Source organism: Ursus arctos, unplaced genomic scaffold, assembly GCF_023065955.2.
Source record: "Ursus arctos isolate Adak ecotype North America unplaced genomic scaffold, UrsArc2.0 scaffold_8, whole genome shotgun sequence".
NCBI classification, from domain to species: Eukaryota; Metazoa; Chordata; class Mammalia; order Carnivora; family Ursidae; genus Ursus; species Ursus arctos.
This window is the reverse complement of record NW_026623100.1, coordinates 39476834-39495129: the sequence shown is the minus strand read 5'-3', so window position 1 is coordinate 39495129 and position 18296 is coordinate 39476834. Positions and strand designations below refer to the sequence as shown.

Sequence of the window (18296 nt, the reverse complement as noted above, 5' to 3'; positions counted from 1 at the left end):
AACCAAGAGGAAAGATAGTGGGGCTATTCATTAGGAGACTTAATGGTGAGGAGGAGGAGGGGGGAAGAAGAGGAGGAAGTCAGGGAGGAGGGGGGCGGAGGAGGAGGAGGTAGATGGGGGATGGGAGGAGCAGCATTTTCAGGAAAAGATGATGAGCTCAGTTTCAGACAAACTGAACTTGAAGCACCTTAGGGATGGCCAGGGAGACTTGTCTAGTGGGCACATGGTTTGTAGGTTTGACATTCAGGAGAGAAGTCTTAAAGGAGGTTCAAGGGCAAACTTTTTTTTTTTTTAAAGATTTTATTTATTTGACAGAGATAGAGACAGCCAGCGAGAGAGGGAACACAAGCAGGGGGAGTGGGAGAGGGAGAAGCAGGCTAATAGCAGAGGAGCCTGATGTGGGGCTTGATCTCATAATGCTGGGATCACGCCCTGAGCCGAAGGCAGATGCTTAACCGCTGTGCCATCCAGGCGAAGGGCAAACTTTTAACAAGAGGTAATTAAGTCATGGTATGGCTCAGTTGCCCAAGGAGAGAGAGAGCATGAGAAAGGGAATTACAATGGCTAATGCTTATGAGTCTATACTGTGTGTTCTAAGTACTTTATGTGCCTTAATCCCCTCAACAACCATTGCCAGGGAAGACTATGGTTGTACCTGCTTTATAAATAATAAATGGAGGCACAGGGACAGTAAGTTACTTGCCCAAGGTCATACAGCAGTAAGTAATAGACCTGGGATATCAGCCCAGGCAGTCATATCTCGGCCTGTGCTCTCTGTCTGTACCAGACTGCCTCCCAGAGTGGGTGGCCTCCAAGGGAGGGAAAAGGGAGGACCTAGTGAAAGTGACAGGGAGGGGATGGGAAGAGAGGCAGGAGGAGATGGGAGACTGCCATGTGAAAAAGGACAGTGTCCAGGAGGGAGGAATCAATAACATCAAATGATGTGGAAATCCACTAAGAAAAGAAGTGGGATATTCTTGGATTTGGGAATTAGGGAGCTATTGGTGACTTGGTGAGGGGAGTTTGAAAGATGAGGTGGCTTAGGGAACAAATGTGAGGTGAGGAGGTGGTGATACCAAGTATAGGCAATTCTTTTCAGAAGCTTGGCTTTGGAAGTAACAGGAGAGAGGTTTTGGATAGAGGGAGTGTTTCAGAGATGGAGAGACCTGTTACTATATACAAGGGGAGGGATGGAGCCAGAGTGGGCCCCACAGAGTGGCCACTAATGCACTAATCACACTGGGAGAAGTATCTCTATGTTATTTTTCTTTTCCACACAGATTTTTACTATTTCTCCCCATGTTCTGGACAGCTTCTATGTGGATGGTTGGATATCACTGAAGAAGCTCCTGATAGGTGTTTCAGATCTTTAGCTTTTGTTAGGGGGAGTAGAGAAAATGTTTTTCACAGTGCCCAGTGTGAGTCATCATGTGTGGTTAAGTCCAGATCATATCGGATTCACATGAATACATCATCTACTGAATTTGTCTTTGAAATATTCTGAGAGAGCACAGTGTGCTGGGGCTCCACATTGCCTGTCTCTTGGCCATTTCAAAGCTGGTGCCCCTCTCCATCCCCACACATGCTGGGAAAGGAGACTGTGGATGAAGGTGAATCTGCAGAAGGAGACAGTTGCTTGGGTCTTATAGGAATTGGAAGACACATTATAAGGTGATTTGCTGGGGTGACAACCCTACACTTAGAATGACCCTAGATGATTTGGCTACTGCCATTGAAGTTCTTAGTAATGGACAAGACTGACATCTCCTTATAAATGCTTTGTTACCAGGCTTAAAGGACACAGGTCCAACAGGCCCTGAGAAGATAACATTTATCTAGAGCCAAAGACAATCTCTGTGTTTTAATACACAGGATTTTTTTGTTGTTCAGACCAGAGGTAGATGCCACAGAGGTTAAAAGCTTGATGGAAACAAGAAATTCAGCTCTGCCTTAGTTCACAGTGCTGACATCCCAGAGGCTCAAGGCTAGAATTAGGGTTCAGCTGCCAACTTCATAAATTTGCCTTGGTTGAAATGGCGTCTTTGCTCTTCTTGGATACATCTCAGAGAAATGCACTTACCTTCACAGAAGGCCTTTATGGATGGGGCTTTCAGAGAGACACTGTCCAGAATCAGAAAGGCCACACAGGAAATGGCCTTGGGATATTTTTTTCCCCACATGAAGCAAGAAGCTCAGCTGAATTATTTGCTTGATCTTGAGCTTTGGATTTCAAGAAAAGTGAACAGGATGTCTTTCAAGAGTCACATTTCAACCTTGAAGGTTCCCTTGGTACTAGAGGACATGGTGTGAGTGATCCAGGGAAGGATCATTCCAGCCTAACCCCCTCCCCATCCTGTCCCACCCGGGTCTCACCCTTTGGCTGGGTATGGGTATGATGAACAGACAGGACACTCTCCTTAGAGACAGAGGGAAAAAGCTCCCAGAGTCTTGCCCATCTTTCCTCAATAGACAAGGAGTAGAGGATGTCCTTCAGGAGGGTATGGCCAGGATAGCATATAGTTCAGTGCAAACATGGACTCAGTAATATAATTCTACATATGGCTTTCTTCCAATTGCCAGAATCTGAATTTACTGATATGGGAAGGGGCCATGTACACGTTGAACACTGATTCCAAGAATGAAGGTTTATATACATGTGCCAAATATCCACAGAGCTAGCAGTGCTGCTGTTGCCCATCCAGCCTTCTAGGCCATGGGAGTACCTGAAGGGTCTGAGAGGCAGGATCCTGCATGTTCAGAAAGTAACAGCTTTGATGCCTTCAGTTCTTTCATTTGTATTTGATTAATTAGCAAAATCATTTTTTTTCATTCGTCTAATCATTTGCTCATTCAACAAACTGAACAACTACTGTGTGGCCGGCTCCAGGCTACATGATGGTAATGTGGTGGTGAACCCAACAAGTCTTAGTTGCCGCCTTCTTAGAGCTCACAATTGTTAGGGAATAGACATTAAAGAGATAAAGACACAAAGAAATGCATTATTATAAACCTTGGTAAATGCTGTGCTGGGAAAGAACAGGGTGCTCCAGGAGAGAGAGAGAGAGGAGACAGTTTAGCGTGGGGGTGTCTAGTGAGGAAGATCCATAGTGCATACAATGTGCCATTTATTGGTGGGATATCATTTCCAAGGAAGGAGTGCCTTTGGATAGGGCTGAGGGGACAATGCTAGAAGGCTTCATAAAGGAAGGAATATTGAAGGATAGGTCGAAGTTTTCTAAATGGAAGGGGAATAGAGGTATTCTGGGGGAAGGGCACCTGATGTGTTTGGAGGATGCTCATTCAGTGAGGATGGAGATTAGGTTGCAGGGGGGAATAGTGAGAGGTGAGCCAGGAAAATAGGGAAGGGCCAACTCACACAACATAGATTTTCTCTTGGAGGCAGTTCACTGTAGGGAGTGGTGACTTACCGAGGGGAGTGTTCTTGAACAAGTTACCTTACCAAGGGTCCAGCAAAATTATTCTGTAAAAGACCAGAGAATAAATATTTTAAGTTTTGCAGGTCATACAATCTGTGCTATAACTACTCACCTCTGCCAGTAGAGTGAGTGCAAAACAGCCATAGACAGGACATAAACGAGTGGTGTGGCTTTATTCCAATAAAACTTTATACACAAAAACAGGCAGTGGCCTGGATTTGCCTGTGAGCTGCAGTTTACCAATCCCTGCTCTGGAATGATCATTCTGGTGGTTCACTGGAGGTTGGACTGGAGGATGGGGAGAGAATGGAGGTAGGGAGGCCAGTTAGGAGCCATTGCTTTAATTCAGGGCAACTAGATGAAAGAAATGGTTTGTGACATGCTTCGAGGTAAAAGCGACAGGACTACATGACCCATTTGATGGGAACATGTCTCATCATTTCTTTAATGCTCAATGGACTAATTCTTCCAGTGAAGAAAAAAAAAATCTCAGACATTCTGTGTGCATGACTCAGAACCACCCACATGTCCTGGGAGGTCACCTGCTGTTCACAAGACACCATGCTGGGTACATTACATAGATGACCTCATTGTTAAGCATAATTCTTAAGAATATTAAATTGTATTTCCTATTTTCCAAACTGAAGTTTAGAAATCCAAAGTTGTTCGCCCAGAGTCACAGAGCTGGTACATGGTAGGGCTGAGATTGAACCCAGGTCTAGTGTCAAAGCCCGTGCCCTTCCTAAATGTAGTCTCTCCCCTCCTTGCTAGGTGTGGCGTGAAGCCCTACTCCCTAAGTCTCCCAGCTCCCTCCTCTCCGTTCCTTCTGTCCCTGTGAAGACCCATTCCACCCTTTAAGGCTCTCAATTAGCCTCTGGCACAGCAAGGACTGGATGTGTGTTTTAGCTGCAGAAACTGTTAGGTGTGAGCTGCTTTTTCTGTGTTTGACAAAGGACATGCAGCAAAACTCAAACCCAGACTTGCAGTTCTAGCCTGATGATTTGTGCATGTTCCTGTATGGAGAAGACGGTATGGCATTAGGTTATGGATGAGGAAATCCCTGAATTTAAGTACCTTGATAAGAAGTTGTGGTCCATATATACAATGGAATATTACTCAGCTATCAAAAAGAATGATTTCTCAACATTTGCTGCAACATGGACGGCACTGGAGGAGATAATGCTAAGTGAAATAAGTCAAGCAGAGAAAGACAATTATCATATGGTTTCTCTCATCTATGGAACATAAGAACTAGGAAGATCGGTAGGAGAAGAAAGGGATAAAGAAAGGGGAGTAATCAGAGGGGGAATGAAGCATGAGACACTATGGACTCTGAGAAACAAACTGAGGGCTTCAGAGGGGAGGGGATGGGAGAATGGGATAGGCTGGTGATGGGTAGTAAGGAGGGCACGTATTGCATGGTGCACTGGGTGTTATACGCAACTAATGAATCATCGAACTTTACATCAAAAACCAGGGATGTACTGTATGGTGACTAACATAATATAATAAAAATAATAGTAAAAAAATAAAGTCATGATTGTTTACTCTAAAAAAAAAGAATATTGTCTGATTCATTGCCTGATGTAGATACTCAGGAGACGTTTGTCACATTGAGGTGATAGTATCAGATAAGGGACACCTTGTAGGTTTAAACCCTAGAGGTCAAGGTTAGCCTCTGAAAGGACAAACCTGACAAAGTGTGGTCAAGGAAATCAATTCAGTCACCAGCTCCATCAGGTTGTCTAGAAACCCCACAGATCATTAATTTAGTATCTGTCCAGATTCAGCTAGAGACAGTCTCTGCCTTGAATATTTTAAACAGGACTTTGGAGACAGAGAGATATCTAAGAACAACTGAATTATGTCATGGATACAGCAGTCTTTTAGTGAGACCTAGTGACCGGAATTGGGTCACATGGTAAGTGGAATGGCAAAAGACCACCATGATTAACATGGACCAATCGCATGACCCAGGCCTTGGACCCCGGTGGATAGACACGATCTAAAGTGGGAATCCTGCAGCAAGGAGGAGAGGCAAGTGCCTTCTGGGGATAAACACAGGTGTCTGCTGCAAGTGTTGATCCATTTTGACCACCGGCCTGTATTACTTTGCTAGGGCTGCCATAACCAAGCACTACAAACTGAATGGCCTAGAACAACAGAAATGTATTGTCTCACAATTCTGGAGGCCAGAAACTGTATCAGCAGGGCCATGCTTCTTCTGAAACCGCCAGCGAAGTATTTGTTCCAGGTTTCTCCCTGGCTTCCGGTAGTCAGGTAACTTCTGGTAGCATTTTGTCTTCTACCTGTGTCTTCACATCTTCTTCCCTTTGTGTGTATCTGTGTCCAAATTTCCCCTTTTTATGAGGACACCAGTCATACTGGATGAGGGCCCACTCTAAGGGTCTCATCTTAACTTGGTTAAACCTGCAAAGACCCTATTTCCAAATAAAGTCCTATTCTGAAGTAGTGAGGTTAAGACTTCACCATCTCTCTCTTTTTTTTTTTTTTTTTTTTTTTTTTTTTTTTTGACGAACACAGTTCAATCCATAACACAGCCCAGGAGTTCAGAACTGCTTCCCAAGGTCAAGGTGACTGATCCTACTCCAAGGTATCTTCACCTGTGATCATCTTTCTGTCCACTTCCTCTATGTGCTGCTGGGGACATGGATTCTGTGTCTAGTTACTCCTCATTTATCACATTTCAGATGGTTTCCTGTCCTGACGTCTCAGTCTCTGCACTTGGCAGTGTTCTCTAGGCTGTATTCAACTGCATTTGTCCTCTTAGGCTCTGCTTTCCCTACTTTGCCCTTTGCTCATTCGTTTACTGGTTCATATGATGTAAATATTGAGTTCCTGTTGCATTCCAGGCATGACACTAGGCTCCAAAGATGTAAAGATGAAAAAGGTGACAGACAGTTTCTGCTTTCAGGGAGTTCTCGTGGGAGGCCACACAAGCAAATGGAGTGAAACAACTGCAAAGGGAAGTATGTGTGCAGATTCTGAATACTGTGCTGTCCCCAGCATAGCATCTTCTTTGGCTCCCTAGTGCCAACAGGAAAGAGTCCAAGCTCCCTAGCAGAGCACACCAGGCCCGTTCAATAGCATCATCTCTTGCTGTTCCTTTCCTTTCACTTTGTGCTTCATTCCTTTTGATCCTCCTGCTGTTCCCCTTCTCTGTGCCCCCATCCTCTCTTTGCTCCTTGTGCTCCCCTGGGGAACAATACTCCCCTCCCCCAGAGAAACAGTGACTGAGGCTTGTGTATCTCTGTAACCCCTAGCCTCTAGCATCATGCTTGCGTTACTAGGTGCTTAATCAATGAATGAGTGAGTGAATGACTCAATGAATGATTCCTATTCTGTGCTTTGCTTTGCTTACTTCCAGCTGCACTTTTCCTTTGGACTCCTTCCCCCTGCAAGTCATATGTCTGACCACCTCTTCTACCATAGGTCCAGAGACCTCACTGCTCCTGACCTTCTTTCCTTTATGCCGACACCTCAGCTCTGCTGGCCCTGAAGGTCAGTGCCCACAGGTAGCTACCTCTTCACTGTCATCTCTCTGGTCTGCCCTGCCTCAAACAAAGAAAGGCCTGTTTCCTTGCCCTTAGGAAGATGGTTCTTCTAGGACAAGCAAAACTGCCTCCATGGCCTTTTCTGTGTCTCCATTTCCAAAACATCTCCCTTTCCCAGTATTAGGAGTGAGGGATATGCCATTTCTGCTACATTGATTAATTCAACAATCATCTTTTTGAGCCCCAAGTTTGTACCTGGGGCTCTGTGGAAGCACTCCTACTCTCATCTAGTTTCTGCCCTTCTAATGAAGAAGATCTGTTTCTTTAATCCCTTCCTACTGAATATATTGGGTTTCTCCTATGTATGGACTGACAGGGATTTAAAAAAATTTTTTAGCATTAAAACTCTTTAAATGAAATCTTACATGGCATATCAATGAGTGAAACAGAAAAAAACCAATATTTTGTCGTATATGTTATTTTATTTGATAATTGTAGCTTATAATGTACAGGTAATGAATGAAAACAATGAGACTGTTACGATGAATGAACATGAAAATTTGAAATGGAAGGTTTGGAATGACGGTTGAAGCCTCAAAGCATCCTCACTATTAATGCATCCCTGTATTTCGTATTAGCTGTACGGCCTTGAGAAAATTGTGACTGCCTGCCATTGGAAGTAATAACACTTTTAAACAGGATACCTTGCAGATTCAGGATATTCTGATTAAGATGACCCAGAACCTTGAAAGAGGAATATAGGAAACCGGTTTTAATGTTGACTCCCTAACACTATACGACAACTGTTTGCATTCCTTAATTATAAAGGATCTAATTGAAAGGAATAGATAAACAGGTTCTTCAACCAATTTATATCTTTGTTTGACAGAAAATACTTCCCCAAAACATATTGTATCATTATGAAATATTGTTATTAAAATTGTTCTCAGAAGCTTCAGTGCCTGTTTCTCTCTAGTATCACTTAAAGCCTTTAACAAAACAAAAAGGACAAAAAAGAAAGAAAAAGGAAAGGATTAATTTGGCGTGTTGAGCCCAAACTTCATTTATCACTTTCGCTTTGCCAGCTATAGGAGGAATGGTAATAGCGTGGCCCCACATTGCTGATTTGGAATTTTATTTTAAGATTTTATTTATTTATTTGAGATAGAGCGAGAGTGAGAAAGTACAAGCAGGGCAGAGGGGCTGAGGGAGAAGCAGATTCCCCGCTGAGCAGGGAGCCCGATGTGAGCCTCCATTCCCGGACCCTGAGATCAGGACCTAAGCTGAACGCAGATGCTTAACCGACTGAGCCACCCAGGTGCCCTTGAGTTGGAATTTTAAAAGGCTGCCAAGCACTCTGAGAATAAAACAAGCACTAAAGCTACCAGCGATCCCTGGTGCAGCATGTTGTGTGGTCACTCGTTACTGCGTGGTGTATTATTATATCTTTGTATGAGCGTGCACTCAATGGATACTCCTGACGCTCACCTGGCATTTAATTGAGTATGGCCCCCGTGAGCCAGGGTGGTGGTAGCGTCCTTGCATGCATGATTTTACGGCATGAGAAGACTTGCTTGGGTCTGAATTGTTAAAAGACATTTTTGGAACCATGGCTTTCCTAATTAATTACATGTGTTCCAACATACACATGGTTTTGGCAGGAGAACCTTTATTCTGAAGTGGGCATATTAACCTGCAACTTATGGGGTCTGTGATGGCTCACTTTGGCATATCACACACTTGACTGCTTATGGTTTAAAAAACATTTTTAAAAATATAATTGGACTCAAACATTTGTAGAACCTTTGAAACACATCGGTTGAGCTCTAGTGTATTGGAGTAAGGCATGAGACCGTTGGGATTTCAGGGAGGCTGCGGAGCTGGCTGGGGCAAGCCCTCCTTGTTGCAGTCGGATAGATGTCTGCCCAGCTCAGGAGTTTTCACCTTCCTGATGCTCAGCATTTGTCTGTGGGGACTTGAATTCACATAGAGCAGGTCGTCACTTGTGGCTGTGGAACTAGCTCCCCCTGGCGAAGAGCCATCAGGAGGGTCTCAGGTATAAGCTGCCCATGTCCCCAAGGATCAACACCGTTCTTGCCAAGGAAGGCTGGCACACCCCCTTCCTCAAATTTCTCTTTCCTGCAGCTCCTTGAGGGACTACACTGGACTTCCAGACTCCCTGTCATCAGGGTGTTTGCTCCACCCTTCTGACTTATGCTCTGGTTTTAATAATTGTAGTGGACAGAGAAGTCAGCTTGGGGCCAGGAGACCCAGACAGACCAAAGTTAGATAACTAGGAATGCTTCCTGTTCCCATTTGCGTGCTCCTCGATGCGGCATCGTTACTGTGAGTCCCCACCTTTGTGGATGCTTCAGAGAGACCGGACTTGGGGGACCCCACCGGCGGTGGACCAAAGTCCCTGCTTGAGGAATACTGGTTGGGAATGCAATGGCAAGTGGATCGCCTTTAATGGCCTTGATTAAGAAGCCACAAGTCTGCCAGCCTGTCCGCCCTACTTGCAATTCTCAAGAGAAAGCCACACAGAATTTGGTCAGAATTACTCAAGCACATGTGGTGTGGCTGACCCACAGGGCTGGAATTCTTTTCATGCCCAGTGTGGTACGCATGTAGTGATTCTGTCTGTCCACTTCCTGCCAGTCCCCATGACCACTTCTTCTTTCTCCAGTGGACACTGGGAGGCTGGTTTCCTCCAGAGTTCAGTCATGGGCCTTCTGCTCTCCATTTGCTACGCTCAGTCAGGGCACACATCAGCTGAGGCCTTCCACACACCTGCAGTTAACACTCCAGGATCACAGCATGCCTCCAGCCTTCTTTTCCAATGGGATCCCCCCCAAACTTCTTCACGTGTCCTGCAGTCTGGCCAAACTCAATATTCCTGGGTCTTCCTGTGCCTCCTCCATGAAGGAGAGTATGATGTAAGGCCCCTCTTTTCAAAGCGCGTATAGCCTAGTGCAAAATATAAAAAGCACACACTTTTGGTATATGCAAAAGATTGGCACGCAGGGTTATAGGAGTCCAAAAGAGGGAGCAATTATGTATGCAGGGGCAGATCAAAGAATGTTCTCGCAGGAGGTGATGTGATGTCGATCTTCAAGGATGGGTAGGACTCAGAAATGCAATAATGTGGAGAAGTACCTTCAGCAGAGTGAAACCCAGAGGTAGAAGGAGTTGGGAAGTATACAAGGAAGGGAGTGATTCTGTTTGCTCGGATGTTGGGCTGTATTGGAAAGAATGTGACTCAGTAGGCAGTGATTTTAGGACAGACGAGTGGCATTATTAGAACACTGTTTCCTAGTGCTCAGCCTGGCACCAGTATATGACGTTGGGTAGGGGGTGGGGGCTGGTGGAGAAAAAGGAGGCTTTTCTGAGTTAGGCAAGTGGCAGAGGGCATGGAGAGACACAAGGGATAGGAGGTAGCATTTTCAGGGCAAGGGAGAGGAAGGGACCATGATAGCCCCCAAGTCTGACCCTGAGTGATTGGGAGGCTCAGGCGATTGTGCACACTGTAGAGAAAAGAGGAAACGGGTGGGCGGGGGAATGAATTTAGGACCCGCTGGGCTGGAGAGATCTCTGGCAAATCCAAGTGCAGACTCCCATTTCCCCTCGTCCAACGCAGCATTCCGGACTTCCCTTTGAGGTCAGGCTCTCAGCCCCACTCCTCCTGGTTAGGTCTAGCCCCGCTTTGGCACCCAGGCTTATCTGATCTGAGGCACTAAATACTGACCCTCTGATGGGCTGACCTAGGCCTGATGATGAGCACCTTGGTGTCCATCTCTAGCCCCTCACAGGACCAGGCTTTGCTTGTCTTCTTCTCAAATGCCTGTCCTCTTTCTTATGTTCTTATTCACATCGGCCCTCCTGGGACAGAAGCCCCTCCCCCAGGCTGGTGCCAGGGCCCTGGTATCCTGGTCAGACCAAGCCAGTCTCTACAGATAACTTCCTGGGTTTTCTCTTTGTCTCACCAGCCTAGGGGACACCTTGCTGCTTCCAGTCAGTGACCATTTTTAAGGCCCATAGGACTGGCTCAACTCTGCTGTCCGCAAGGCCCAGTCCTCAGGGTGTGTGTTGTCCTTAGGGCTGGGTCCTGGCCCTCTTTCCACTCCCAGGTGCTACTTCAGGTGCAACACCACACCTCACCAAGTGACTTCTAGGAAATTTGAGGTGTCCAGCAGGTGCACAGCACACTCTGTACCTTGCACCCACCTGGGACCTTTGATGAAAGCATCTTGCATCCTGCCTCCCAGGGTTTGAAAATCCTTCTGGATTCTCACCCCTCCCTCTGTTCTACCCTGGTTATCCTCCCACAACTGGACATCTGGCCTTCATGCTACCGGGAGGTCTCCACGCTACGGGTGCTGATGTTTCCTGTCTTGGTGGTTTGCCGGTGGTCTCATCTGAGTTCTGGCAGTGCCATCATCCAGTTTCATGGGATCTTTCTCTGTGTGTATGGTTTGGGGCCTACAGAAATAAACTGAAACTGGGGAGGGAGCTGGGAGCATCCTGAGCCTCTGTGACTGATTTAGCCAAACATCTTCAATCACTTTCTTCTCATTCCGAAGACTTCACATAATTAAAACCATTCCTGGCCAACACTAAATAAATTTTGCACATGCTGCTTGAATTACTGTGCAGTCTTACCCGAGTGTGCCTTTCTCAGAGATTAATATTTCACTGAAACTATTCCTCTGGGTAGGCTGAAGCCAGCAGCTGTAGAAATTCAACATTTGCCTTATACAATGAAACTTTAGGACAGGGCTGCTTTTCACATTTCTCAGATATGTAGCTCATTTGGAGGGGAAAAAAAAGCATTCTTGGCAGAGTCCATGTGGCATGAGCCAGATATCCCAGCTTGTATTGCTATATATTTAGATATAAAGTGATGAGAAAATGTCCTTTAAATGCTTATCATATAACATTGGTACACAGAAATTAGAATGACCATTTATTGAGTACCTACTATGTGCCAGGCATTGACATGCTCTGTACCCTCACAAACACCCCAGGAGTGGACCAGACCTGGGCCTATTTGCCTTGTGATCCCTGTTCTGCCCTGGATAGCAGGGGCTGACCTGGAGGCTGCCTTTCTCAGACTCCAGGGTGCTCTGGCTTCCTGCTGGGTTTGGCCAATGGAGGCATCAGTGGGAGGTTAAAGGATAGAGGAAAGGAGGAGTCCAAAGTATTTCTTCCCTCTCTCTCTTCCTCAGGCATCTCCTCTAATAGTGCCCACATTTCTATGGTTCCAGATTCTTCCTGGTGACCTGGCTCCCAGGTAACACTTCCTCCTCCCTTTGTCCCTTCAACCGTCTGCTGCCATGGTTGCTGATCTCTTGGTTGCCTCATCCTTACTCCAACTAATTTCACCTTTTTAAAATGATGTCAATTTGAGAAGTTCTTTAAACTCTTGACTTTATCATCTATCATGTCAGGCTTCATTCCTCAGCTTCTCCATCACCTTCCACCTGTACTTCTATCTTTATCATTGCAATCCATTCCCTGCATTCAATTCCTTGTTGCAAATACTTGAAACAGTTTCTATTTCTCTGCTTAGATGTTGATTGATGGATTGAGGTAGGAATCAGCCTCATTTTAATGATGAGGAAACAGAGGGTCAGGGAAGTCAGCTAACTTGCCCCGTCTTAAAGATAGGGGATGATGGAGCTTGGGTTTAAATTCAGCTTGGGTTTAATTCTGATCAGTTCTGAAGCTTGTGAGCTTTCTCTGACATTAGCCTGTGTTGTTTACTGGCGCCACATGAAACAAATCTAATTTCTCCTGCATAATCCCTTCGTATTCTAGAAGAAGAAAACTCTCACCATCATCTTCTCCTTCCCTTCAACTGTTGCTCATAAGAAAGAATTTTGAATTTCCCCTGATGTCCTGGTTGAGTCTTTTAAATTTGTGCTTCTTAAACTTTAATGTGAAGATTATGATTCAGGATGACTCTGGAGGCAATTTCAGATTTATATGCCATCGTTATAAATAATACAGAGATCCTATGTTCCATTTAACCAGTTTTCCTAAGTGATAACATTTTGCAGGACTGTAGTACAATATCACAACCAGGATGTTGACACTGATGGAGTCAAGATGCAGAACATTCCCATCACCACCAAGATCCCTCTGTTGCCCTTTTATAGCTGTACTCACTTCCCTTCTGACCTCACCCCCTCCTTAACCCCTAAAACCACCAATTGGTTCCCCGTTTCTATAGTCTGACATTTCAAGAATGTTATATAAATGAAATCATACAATACGGAACCTTCTGAGATTGAGTTTTTTTCACTTGGCATAATTTTTTGAAGATTCATTCAGGTTGTTGCATGAGTTAAAAGTTTGTTGTTGTTGTTGTTGTTCTGATTAGTATTCCATGTCATTGATGTACCACAATTTGTTTAAACATTAACCCATTGAAGGAAATTTGGGTTGTTTCCAATTTGGGGCTATTATAAATAAAGCTGCTATAAATAAATATGTGGGTTTTCTGTGAACCTAAGTCTTCATGTCTTTGAGATAAATTCCCAGGACCAATGCAATTGCTGGGTTGTATGATAATTGCATGTCTAGTTTTTGAAGAAACTGCCAAATTGCTTTCCATAGTGGCTGTTTCATTTTACATTCCCATGAGCAATGTATGAGTGATCCATTTTTCCACATCCTTGTCAACATTTGGTGGTGTCACTATTTTTGAAGGTTCTTTATATATTCTAGATACTATTCCTTTTGGCAGATAAGTGATTTGCAGATATTCCCCCCACCCCTGCCTCTATAGTTTGTTTTTTCATCCTCTTAACACAGAAAAAAAATGTTTTTAATTTTGATGATGTCCAAATTATCAATTTTCCCTGTTTTGGAATGTGATTTTGGTGTCAAGCCTAAGAATTCTTTTCCTAGTCCTTGATCCCAAAGATTTCCTTTATAAGAAGTCTGAGGTCTCAGAGAGATTCTTTGATTCCAGGGGTGAGAGAAGTAGAAGATAGAAGGTTCTGATGGGAGAGTGGGATTTCTGAGTGTGAGCCAGTCACCCACAGTCATTCAACATTGGCTCTGTGCTTTAACTGTGGGAGGCCCTGGGAACAGAGAGCAGAAGGAAGACATGGTCCCTGCCCTTAAGGAGCACGCAGCCCAGATTTCAGAGGTGGCACCTTTCCAGGTGACAACAAGGTCCAGGATGTGTCCCTGGAAATGGTTTGCTACAGTGGGTTGGAGGGGAAGTTTGGTGAGCAAAGGAAGCCAAGTGGCTGGCAGGCTAGCATGTTGGATGTGTCACCCACCAGTGTTTATCATTCCTGTAGAGAAAAGGACGTTTCTTTCTACTCAGTGATTTCTCTGAGACCATGTGTATCCTCTTCCCATCCTGTGGTCTGGGAGCTCTTTTTCCATTCAAGCCTTTGCCTCTCACATGCCATGTGACCACATCAGGATCAGCTCTTGCATGGTTTTCACTAGTGTAGAGGGGAGGGTGAGTGGGTCTCAAAAACCTAATTCCATGTCTTGGCGCCTGAGTCTCTAAAGAACTATCGATCCTGTGCTTCAAGTTTCCTTTTAGTTTTTGCCCTTAATTTCTTCACCAGGAAAATGGACATAAGAAGGTGCCACAGGGGCGCCTGGGTGGCTCAGTCGTTAAGCGTCTGCCTTCGGCTCAGGGCGTGATCCTGGTGTTCTGGGATCGAGCCCCACATCGGGCTCCTCCGCTGGGAGCCTGCTTCTTCCTCTCCCACTCCCCCTGCTTGTGTTCCCTCTCTCGCTGGCTGTCTCTCTGTCAAATGAATAAATAAAATCTTAAAAAAAAAAAAAGGTGCCACAAATCCTTTGTGAGGCTGAGGCAGCTGGGATACGTATCTGTAAGATGTAGAGAAGCAAGCAGAAGTCAGATGCTGCAGGAATCAGCAGGAAGTGCGTGCAGACAAATGACTGTCTGTGTATGCATGGAGCAGGGGACCACTTAGCGCTCCAGGAGCTCCAGGACGGATTTCATTCCTTCTACACACTTTGCAACGAAGCTGGCAACATAAAGAAGCTGTGTGGGATCCTATCTTTCAGAGGTCCCTGCTGGCTTCCCTAGCTGGGTTGAACGTAGCTTGAGGCCTTGAGACTCTGGCTGTGGGAATCCACACATCAGCACTTCTTGGTTTTTTTTGCCTACACAGAGCTGTGTGAGACTTCATTTCATGGCCCATCAGGGCACTGCTATCTGGGAGCCAAATTCCCTCCCTTCCTGTTCCAGAGAGACTGGCCTGAAAACTTCACTGATGAAGGGCCACGTGGACACATCCCACTCTAGCTGTCTTGTGGGCTTTGGCTGCAGGGGGGAGGAGGAAGCATGCATCTCTGATCTTTTACCCCTTGCTTCCCTTTCTGCTATGAACTTAGGGGTTTGGTTTCTCTGGCTGGGCTGGTTCGCATTCCATATGAAACTCTGGCAGCAGGCTTTATCCTCTCAGGAGATGCTATCGCATCTTTTCAGAGGTCCAGGTAAACCTCGCCTGGGCTTCTCTGCTAGGTTCACGACGACACTAAGTCTAAGGCATGACGTGATCTCCTGTGCATGTGATGGCTTTCTGATTTTTTTTTTTTTTTGGTGCCATTTCTCTTTTCTTTCAGAGCCTGAGAAGCCAACTGGGGCCAACCAAGTTTCAGAACCTCTACTGCTTGAAACCAACATCACCAGGGATGAACTGTTTTTGCCAGATAATCCTTTGTTCCTGACAGCACATCTCTCCCCAGGTAGCTAAGGGGATAATGAGTTTTTACCACCCTCTGCACACTGTGTGATGAGATAGTCCCCTGCACAGGGGCTTATGCACCAGGGGCTACTCACTGCTGCTACTGAAGTATAAGATGAAATCTGTCATCCTTGGGCACATTTCATTTTATACATTCAGTGATTACACTCAGTATAAATGAGTGGACTCAGGGTTCCAGAGAATATGATTTTGCAGCACTGGGAATGAGGTTACCTCTAAAATGGAAGCCAGTGAGAATAATGTCCGATGCATATAATTAGCCATTCTGTCTAAGAGATGGTGCTGATAGACAGGCTGTCATCTTCATCAAGAGACCAGCATGTGTTTAGGGAGACAAAATTATGGGAGGTAAGTGATGGACAGAAGCTGTGTTTTTTCAATTGTGTTGCAGCTTGTCAGTTATTAGTTGAAGGAGCTTTGAGTCAGGGATGAGAGAAAGCTGTCAGAGAGTAAGATTTATAAGAATTGGTGGGTTCTGTCCAAAAAGAGTGCACTATGATGCTGGTTGGCTGGCCCTGGAGTGTCCTCTAAACACAACGTCCCCTAGAGTAGTGTGGGGCTAATCCAATGGATTATCACCAGGAGAAAGCCCTGGCTTTGCAAGTATGCAGCTCTGTAGTTGTAATTTTGTCCTTGCCAAGATCCCCAGGATCCAGTTGTCTAGAAGAGGACCTGATTTAGCTCTGGCGCCAGCTGACTCGCCAGTTATGAGTTAATAAACTTCAATTGGTTGATGTGTTCTCTTGAGAGGCTTGGTTAATGTGAGCTGTTCTCTTGGTTCCTGGGAACATTGAGTTACTGGTCACTTGGACTCGTGTCCTGATCAAGGCCTGCCAAGCAGACCCTCTCCCTGACACCGTCCTAACGTACAGGTGATGCATATGAGCTTCACAAGCACTGAGAACCACTCACACAGGTAAATGAAGTAATGATGTTTGTTTTAGAATAGGGTTTCTCAACCTTGATGCATTCACATTTTGGACCAGATAGTTCTTCGTTGTGAGGGACTATCCTGTGTGCTGTAGGATGCTTAGCATATCCTTCCCACCTACCCACCAGATGCCAGTACTAACCCCCACTGCAACTGTGACAATCAAAAATGTTACTACACATAGCCTAATGTCTCCCGTGGGGGACACACTGCCCAAAGTTGAGAACCACTGATTCTAGGAGCTAGCCAGTAGTAAGCGACTTCCTTGAGGAACAGACCACAAATTGTGGTCTTGGGGATGGATGAATGCTTCATGCCCCTTACTTTTATATTGGTAGGTGTATTGATCAGGGTTCTCCAGAGAAACAGAAGCAGTAGGGTATATATCCTACCACTAGGATATATATGTGTGATTATGGAGGCTGAGAAGTCCCAGGATCTGCCATCTGCAAGCTGAACACTCAGGAGAGCCTATGGGATCGTTCAGTTCGAGTCCAAAGGCCTGAGAATGAAGGGAGCGAATGGTGACAGTCCAAACTGAGGCTGGAGAAGATGGGATGAGATGTCTCAACGCCAAGCAGTAAGACAGGAAAAGGGGGGCAAATTCCTCCTCCCTCCACCTTTCATTCCGTTAGGCCCTGAGCAGACTGGACCATGCTCACCCACATTGCGGAGGGTGGTCTACTTTTGTGAGTCCACTGATTCAAATGCTAACCTCATCTGGAAACATGCTCACAGACACACCCAGAAATAATGTTTAATCTGGGCACCCCAGGGCCTGTCAGATTGACTCATAAAATTAATCATCACAGTAGGAGATGCAGAAAGGTTTTAATGATAGGGCAGATCACCAGTGGGAGGTGTCCGGAGCTACTTGGACTCTTCCATCTCTATTAAGGGAGAGTCGGGGAGAAGGGTTTGGATTTAGAATTTGGCTCTGGGGTTCATCACTCTTCTAACTTCAGCAGTCCATGTCTCATTGGCAGCTGTCCTGAGCAGAATTTCCTCTGCCAAGCCCTGCCCTCTGTCTCGGTGTCCTCACTAAGGTGCCCTGTAACCACCTGGAGAACCTGGCAGGGCCAGTGAGGACTCACCCTCATACCCTAGGTCAGATTTATAAAGGAGGCACTAAGTGCCTCCTGGGCTCGTGCTGTTATAGTATCTTAGTGTTCAGGCTGAAGGGGATCACAGAGGTCAGGTAGCACAATTTTCAAACTCTACTGGGTATTTTATAAAACGGGAATTTGATTCCAAAGGTCTCGGGTGGTGTCCAAGATTATGTAGATCCAACAAGCTTCTGAGTGATGTCAATGCTGCTGGTCCTTGAACCATACTTTAAGTAGTAAGACTTTAGGCCAGAGGTCTGCAAACTATGGCCCATGGACCAAACTGGATCCACCACCTATGTTTGCAAATAAAGTTCTGTTGGAATATAGCCACACTTGTTCATTTACATATTGTCTATGCTGGCTTTCATACCACAATGGCCAAATTGAGTAGTTGAGACAGACTCCATGGCCCCTGAAGACTGAAAGATACTCCCTGGCCCTTATAGTAAAGAGAACTGACCCCTGCTCTAGGCTGACTTGTAGCCATGTGGAGGGACCATGGAGGATCTTCCCGGTCGCTCCTTTGGATGGGCCATCCA

The 18296-nt window shown here is 45.5% G+C and overlaps 1 protein-coding gene across 5 annotated transcripts in view; it reads left to right on the top strand.

Moving 5' to 3' along the window:
• The window catches only part of EVA1A (eva-1 homolog A, regulator of programmed cell death), a 47686-nt gene that overhangs the window by 8532 nt on the left and 20858 nt on the right, over positions 1–18296 (top strand). For 4 of the 5 annotated variants that reach the window (XM_057309219.1, XM_044391944.3, XM_057309217.1 and 1 more), the window contains one exon: positions 15575–15697. The exons of the other annotated variant lie outside the window; for it this stretch is intronic. Coding sequence is in view for 2 of the 4 variants with exons in the window: in XM_057309217.1 (XP_057165200.1) it covers positions 15575–15697 (123 nt within the window). In the remaining 2 variants the exon portion in view is untranslated. The remainder of the gene's footprint in view (positions 1–15574; positions 15698–18296) is intronic. 5 annotated transcript variants of the gene reach the window in all.